We start from the raw sequence: 8,136 nt of genomic DNA, 5'->3' as shown, positions 1-8,136 counted from the left end.
AAATGATGATCAACCTTTCCAACCATCTACCACATATAAAACTATCATTGTATCTATAGTGAACTTAACTTCCCCTGAAGTTGAGTGTGTAATCTAGTAGATGGATATAAGACGTATAAAGAGATTAGGTACATGAAGCACATTATTAAATCTCCCATGGTCTATATCAACTCTTCCTTCTCCATACATCTCAATAGGAAAATCATTCCTCATCAAAATGGGTGGTCCATCAAAAGTTTCCAAGTGTGAGAAAGTATGAGATAAAGAAGCCATATGGTGAGCGACTCCTAAATCATTGAATCCAAGTGTTAAGAGAAGAAGTGAGAGCAATAAAGGCATGTCCCTTACCTTTATATTCTAGTGGCTTATTCCCCTACTTCTTCTTGGCCATTTTTTGGAATGCACTCCTCAAGATTATGCTAATGAAGGACTTGTGCCATCAAGGCAATTATCTTATTCATGCATGAGCTCTTAGGATGAAATCCTTTGCTACAATAAGTGCACTTATTATTTCCCCCCTTGGAATTTGAACTCTTCTCAATGGTCTTTTGCTTTCCTTCCTTCTTATGCTATGGTTCCTTTTTATCCTTGTTTTTTTCTTCTTCTTAATTTCCCATGCTACAAGCACATGAGCCCTAGATGACTTTAAAGCCCCCACATGAATTAGTTTGTTTAATCTTGAATTAAAGACTCCATAAAGTTATCCAAATAAAGCATCTTCCAATTTTACCCATGGAGAGTTTAGTAATATAGAGTGAAGAAAAAAATATAGAATATTCGTGTCCTAGCTTTGAAAGAATAAAAATAATCAACTACTCTTCCTTTCTATTGATGCCATAGGCATTGTTACATGATGGAGCAAAGTCTTGAACTTGGAACATAAGTCCTCTAGGTGACTGAAGTTGCTTGGGATCAATGATATAAGCTCATTCTCAAGTTGATGTCCTATCAACTCATCTAGCTTGCCAAATAATTCCTCCAACTTGGTCCATACCTCATTGGGAGTATTATAAGCACTAATGTGAAAGTTGGGGTTAGGGGAAATTGACAAGCATATCATTCCATGGGCTTCATCCATCTCGTTGAAGTAATATGACTTCTCTACAATTGAATTGGGCTCTACTTTAGTCCCCATAGTGATCCTATAGAGTCCCTTACTACATAGTAGTGATAATACCTTTGGCTTCCACTCAAAATAATTGAATGGAGTTAGAATCACATAGATTGCCGGTTGATCCACTATTTGGGTTTTCAAACTTGTATAACTTGCAATAATATGCTAGTATTCCTTACAAACACCTGAATGCTCTGATGCCATGTTGGATTTAAGCACAAGCACGAGATTTATTGTGTAGAACATACTACACTAGCAATTGCATAACAAGAAAGAAGAGAGAATGAAATTGCACCGAAGAAAGACTAATTAACCAAAGAAACCAATTCAAAATTGCTCATAAACTCTAGTATGTATTTTTCTTGACATGAATACACTTAAATGACCCACCATGATAGGGAACTCATGCGTACTAGGCTGGAGTTTCATACTTCATGCACACTAGAAAATAGAAAAACACTTTTCTTAATTAGCTAGTAGTCTAAAATTAAGGTAGGAGACCCAAAAATATAGTGAGAGTCTAAAATAGGTTGACTAAACATAAGAGAAGTAAAAAATAAACTATAACTAAAGTGAAGACTCCCTTATGCAATTCCTAGCTCATAAATAGCAAGAGACCTCCAAAATTAAGACTGTAAGTCAAAGGATAAGGTTGGTAGGTGAGTGGATATGATTGTGGATAAGGTAGTCTCTCAAAACAAGGGATGTAATGCACATTAGTTATTAGGGACCTTATGGATAAGGTAATACACAATAATGGAGAGGAAATCACCATGTCACTGCCCAACCATTGCCACATGTCATCCTATGTGGCAATCCCAACATAAAATAGACATACTAAAAATAACAAATTCTAGAAATAGAACATGATCTCAAATGGTAGGGAATGTCTACTAGATGAAAAAAATGGTTAAATGTGGACCTAGTTAAGTACGGATGAGGCCCTAAAAGTGCATTTACTCCAACATAAGAGATCCTTTCCTCCATTGAGAGTATGTCTACAACCACATAGCTAATGTATAAGAAGATGTTAAACAACATGGAAGACAAGTGGTTTCCTAGCATTGCTTCAAACTCTAGCAAAAACCACATTTGGCTCAAGTTAGAATGGCATATGAATGCTTAATCTTGACTAGATCATTGAGGAATGAAGGGAGATATCACTTTGCATCATAATGATAACATTAAAAAGATATTGGATATGTTTATTGAGAAATAGTGGTGTGATAGGGAGCTAGAGGGAAAAATACATTAAGATATTATAAGGAGGTGATAAATTCAAATCTCAAAAATCCTAGGTATCTCACTATCTTGACTAGTGTAAGAAAAAAATAAACATTGCTAAAACAAGAACAAAATCTCATGAGTTCCATATTGAAAATTAGCATTGGCCAATTCCCAAAATTGCTTGGGATGAAAGAGTTTGTCACCTTTGTGACACTAAGAGGGTAGAAGATGAAAACCACATTTTGTTAGATTATTCATCATATACTAAGATTAAATTTAAATTTCAAAATATTAGTCACAATACCAATCTTCTTGATAGTTTAATTGAGTAAAGCTATGGTGATCTTGGAATGCTTCTTTTAATATTTTTTGAGTATAAAGATACGATTATGAAAAATTCCAAATAATATCTTACTTTTTAAGATTCGATAAACAAACTATTTAACTTGCTAGGCTGGATCTGTTTCTTCAACTTGTCCTGACGATGAACCACACTAGTTGGTTCGAAACGCCTCGACAAATGGTATTCCATGTGATTTACGCCGAAAAATCTCTCATAAACTTGATATGGATCACAGAACTCTATAATTAAACCATTTTTAATCTAAGTAAACATTAATTATCATTATCATCTATATTATTTTTAATTAATTAAAAATTAATTTAAAAAAATTCTAAAATTACTTTTAGTTAATTACACTTATTAAAACTCTAATCCCTTATAAACCCAGAAAACTCTCATTAATAAGTAATTTAAAATAATATAATATTTTAATAAAAAAACAAATAAATTTAATAAATAAATTTGTAAAAATAAAAATAAAACTATAATCCCTCATAAACCAAGAAAAGTCTCATTAACAAGTAATTTTAAATAATATAATTTTTAATAACAAAGACAAATAAATTAAATTTATAAATTTAATAAATAAATTTGTAAAAATAAAAATAATAATATGTTTGTTTAATAAATTTGTTAAAAAGAATTATTTTGAAAACAAAATATTAAAATTTTGATCCATTAGATGTGAGTTACGAAACCCAAAATATAAAAAAAATGATCATTGGATGAGTTGTGAGCCCCACTTTCAAAGTTTTGGATTCATTAAAAGATATGCAAAACCCCTAGTTCCACCATTAACACAACTGTAAACCAAATTAACACCCAATTTCCGTCCAAATCGCGCTGGAAAATTCTTCCGAATTCCTTTCGGAATTCGTTTTTGACGGCCTTGTCCAGAGGTGAGACACCTACACTGGGCTTTGAAACTGTAACAGATTAATTGTCGGCTACTAATTCACCACCCACTAGCCCCATTCCAATTGTATAGAATATTTCTTTATTGTACCCTACAAGCAGACAAAGGCAGAACTGTTCACTATTTCTTTATTGTACCCTACAAGCAGACAAAGGCAGAACTGTTCACTAAAAGAGTGTGGGGATAACGGCCCTTTTGGTATCTATAATCTCTGCAAACTCAGCCCATGTAGGGGAAAATCCAAGGTTCTGTGCCTGTGAACAGATATATATGTACATAGAAGTGATATCTACCATCTGGCTTTTGTGAAGAGACTGTGATCTCACAGCAGTCCCACAGATAGATACAGACTGTACCATAATCTGTAGGGCTCTCCCATAAAAAGTAGGTTCTGGCATTTCAGAATTTGGAGAAAGGTCGGCACGATGTACCAGTGGGTGAAGGGAAGAGTCAAAAACTTTGAGGCCAAGAAAGATAATTGTAAGGTCAATGGCAGGCTTCAGAAGTTAATTTCAGAGATCAAATCCAAGAGGGACTCCCTCGCAGCGGTCCAGACAGGGTTCCCTTCGTCTGTTGCAAGCTTTGTGGCCAATAGCAATTTGGGTTGGATGCCCAACAATGGAGATGCCCCTGCAAAGAAGAAGCGCTGGCATTCAATGAAGAAGGCGTCAAAGAAAGCCGAGGCGGAGAAGGCACGGGATCATTTGGCTAAGGTACATGCCCCCCCTCCAAACCCACAATATGTAGGGCAGTTTTCAGCCCTCACAGAATCTGTAGGTGAGATCTCAGAGCAGATTTGCATCGACCCACAGTTTACAGGTTCGTCTGGCGATAACCCTCAATCTGTTGATCAATTTGCCAAATATCCACAATCTTTAGTTCAGCTTGGTAAGGACCCACAATCTTTAGGTCAATCTGGCGACGATCCTCAATCCTCAGGTCAGCTTGACAGTGAACCGCAATCTGTAGATGTGATTTTAGAACAGAATTTGAAGGATCAGATCGTGGAACAGGTGGATGTTGTAGGACAATTGACTGCCAATCCTGCTTCTGAAAATACTGACAGATTATACCCTGTGTCCAGACAACTTTTTGCCGTCATTTTGGTGATAATTATGTCCATTTCTGTTGTATTGGATACAAAGAAGGCCGCAGTGGGAGTCACTTTAATTGTATTTTTGGTTCACCGGGTTGTATTTAAGAGCCAGGAATCAGGTTCAACAGCCCTCTTTTTTCCATCAACCAATTTTATCCCATCCATTTTGCCATCTATCTGTCGCCGCAAAGGATATAGCAATCCAAGCCAAGAAGAGCCTTTTCCATGTGATGACCTAAAGTTGGACTGCAGGAATAAGGTCACAAATAAGGCCATTTTACCAAATAATTCCTCAGAACCTTGTACCAGTACAACCAAAGCAGCCCCTGAGAGCTTTGCTGATTTGTCGGTTACTCAAAGGATCGACACATCTACTAATATAGCCAAACAACCTCCCCAAGGGAGCAAGATGTCCAGATCCAAATTATTTAAAAAATTAGTTTTCCAGAAATCTGCAAGTGCGCCGACTAGTCCCCATCCAATAAATGAAGTGGTGCCTACAGGTAAGGCGTTGAGTAGCCCTGCCTATTCTTCTTCCAAGTCTTGTTCTACATCCCTTATTGTTGGAAGAGAGTTGACCGGTTCTGAATCTAATATGCAAAAAGAATCAAAGGGAAAGAAAGATCAAGCATTGAAATCTGGGCACTCCCTTCCCTTTCCTGGCCGGACATACTTGGAGGAGTGCAGTTCATACAGGATTGAAGTTGAATGTTCTGAATTCAGTTATATTACGATCTCAGTTCTGTTGATCATTGTGCTCATAGGACTTATGATGGGGCGTCTGCCTGCCATGGTACTAGCTCTTTCCTGGTGCCTTTTCATGAAATTTGTTGAAATTGCGTGGCATTATTTTACAAGGCAGAGTCGGGATAGCAGCGTTATCTTGAAGGAAAGAGGCAGATCAGTCTGCTGAATAGCATAATTCTCGGTGTTTCAGTGTTTTCTTTCATAAAGCATGCTGCATGCACCAGTGACCTATCTAGGTAGAAATGGCGATGAGGCTTTCCTGCTGTTCATAGCCTTGTTTTCATATGGTATATCAGGCCAAGACCCCAGAAGAGGTGACACAATAGGTTGGCATTTTGCAAATGTATTGAGTGTGCAACTTTTGGAATCTGGAGCAAACTTGGAAGCCTTTTGGTGTCTGCATCCTCAATTTGAACTCTGGGCTCAAGGAGTGAGGTGGGATCCTGCAGTTCAGCACAACTTAATATCGGATAGATGTACAAAAGCTAAGCATGATGGCATGATACTCAGAATGTATTCACAATTCTAAGTTGGATTTTTTCTGCTATGGTTCATAGCACACTAGTTAGTTTATTAAAAGAGGTACGAAGGAATACAATCCATGAATTGTGAATTCTAGCATGTAATGTTTGTTTACTGAAAAACAATTGCAAAATTAACAATTGTAAATTCTCCCTGGGATGCTGATGAAATTTCAGCTTACGGGATATAAACACCTGTTAGTTGCAGGAAGCCAGACTACGTGGATTGTATACAGCAGTAGCACTCCTGATACAAAGATTGCAGTTGCATATAGAGTTTAATGCACAGGATCTTTTGGTTTAAAGGTTACTGTTTCACTACATAGATTAATAAGTCCATGGGCTCCATACAATGTCCATGCTTGTATGATATCTAGCTCACTTGTTTTTGGTTTTGATACATAGCAGCTATATGGCCTTGCAGTTTCCATTCTAATTGGGTTGCCTTTTCACTCTTTCCTTGTCTTGTATAGCTGATATCTTTTACAAAGCACTGAAACATAAATCTCACATTTTTCTCTTTATATCAGCTTCGGATAAGATAGAATGGAAAGTGGGAAGATTTTTTGAGCTGGCCAGAACTCATGGCTGTCCAAGGGTATTTAATATTTATGTAAGCAGCATGCTTGCTTATGGAAAAGGACACTTAATCAAATGGAAAGTTCAACTAACCTACTACTACACCTCCAAGTTCCTTATTGATGCTATGATTGTTGGTGGAAGGTAATTGAAACCAGGCTGGTTTTTGTTAGACTCCATTGCCCTTGATATCTTCTCTGGTTATCATACAAAGTTTAATATATCACAAACCTGGATCATGCCCAGGACAAGTAAATTGTAAGTTTAGATTAAAAACTAACTTGAATGCATAAATTCATCTATAATTTCATATCTTATATACAACTAAAAAAAGATTACAAGTTTCTAGTGTGGGCACACAAAGATAATTTTATGGCAAATATGTCTTCTGTCAAAGAGTGTCAATTTACCAGCAAGCACTTCTCAGCTTTAGTCTAACAAAGAGGGATCATCTGTCACAGGCATGTGAATTTCTAATTACATAGAGTTTCAATTTGACATGCGTTTAAGTCTTGATTGACTGCAAATAGGAATCGGTGTTGCTGATTTGAGTATTTATTGACTTTGTTCTGTTTTTTAATTTAGAACAGCGATAAAGTGAGATATGTTTGCACCTGTGCTGTAGATGAAGAATATAAATGGGAGTGATGTGATAGCAGAAAGAGGGCAGTGGCCAACCAATGAATTTCTTTGAAGCACGGCTGGTCTAACGACAGCCGTCACCAAGCACACATCTTGTTAGAAGTAGGTGTACTGCCACCCAGTCTTCAGTCGTCTATTAACTACAATGTTGCTGTAAGGAGATTTTAAATAATAAATTCCTTGCAAGACTTCATAATTGAAGGGACTCGGGTGTTATTGAATGAAGTGATTTCCTGCTGATATCCTTTAACCTTTCTCCCTTTTCACCAGAACCAGAATTGCGGACCAGATTCGAGACCCTACGATTGCACGAATCCATATTTCGGTCTTAGAATCCAAACACATCTCTTATGTCTGAAACCAGAAATGCTGGAATCTGAAGAGAAGAGTCTTATACCGCAACCAGATGGACAGATAGTAAGACAACCATGTTGCAATCTTGCAACGGATTCGCAATATAGTTTAACTAGAGTTTTCCAGATATACTAGAAGACATGAGGCCTTTAGAAACAGTGTAATGCCATCAGTGAAATAAATCTTAGTCTTTGCACCGGGAAACCCAACCCCTTGTTACTTAACATCCCAATTAGAATGGTTATAAGAATTGTAACTTTGCACCAAGTTCCCTCAGTGAGATTGTAGAATGTATGGTTATGGATACATTCTGGTTAATTGCTAGGTTCAACCATGAAAGGCCCACTTCCATGCCCACTCTGGTTTCTACAATTCACTAGATACAATTCTTGTTTTCTCAAAGATCCTTGCAGTCTTCTTTCATTGAAATATTGCAGCTCCCTAGTTATCAGGGTAGTTTGCCCAACCATTGCAACGTTTGTTACATTGTAATGGTCAAATGAAATGATTTATTTATTTTATGTAAATAAATTCTTTCAATGGAATAAGTTAGTGACTTATGCAGGTGTCTGTATGGTAGTCTCAAGAAAGAAATTC

The 8,136-nt window shown here is 36.8% G+C and overlaps 1 protein-coding gene across 1 annotated transcript; it reads left to right on the top strand.

Annotated features, from left to right (window-relative positions):
• The first annotated feature begins 3,544 nt into the window (after nucleotides 1-3,544).
• On the top strand, nucleotides 3,545-6,250 carry LOC149226889 (ethylene-responsive nuclear protein / ethylene-regulated nuclear protein (ERT2)). Its single transcript, XM_089377630.1, has 2 exons — nucleotides 3,545-3,707; nucleotides 3,755-6,250. Exon 2 carries the CDS (start codon nucleotides 4,026-4,028, stop codon nucleotides 5,607-5,609), a length of 1,584 nt encoding a protein of 527 aa, XP_089233756.1. The 5' UTR covers nucleotides 3,545-3,707; nucleotides 3,755-4,025; the 3' UTR covers nucleotides 5,610-6,250.
• Nucleotides 6,251-8,136: the final 1,886 nt, after the last annotated feature.

This window comes from Pinus tabuliformis, chromosome J (assembly GCF_031772625.1).
Source record: "Pinus tabuliformis cultivar Carrire ecotype Pingquan chromosome J, CPIR1, whole genome shotgun sequence".
NCBI lineage: Eukaryota > Viridiplantae > Streptophyta > Pinopsida > Pinales > Pinaceae > Pinus > Pinus tabuliformis.
The sequence above is the reverse complement of the archived record's forward strand: the minus strand, read 5'-3'. Positions and strand labels throughout refer to the sequence as shown.

What these genes read in the sequence shown, in the direction of transcription:
- LOC149226889 (XM_089377630.1), top strand. Translation starts at nt 4,026, where the DNA reads ATGTACCAGTGGGTGAAGGGAAGAGTCAAAAACTTTGAGGCCAAGAAA.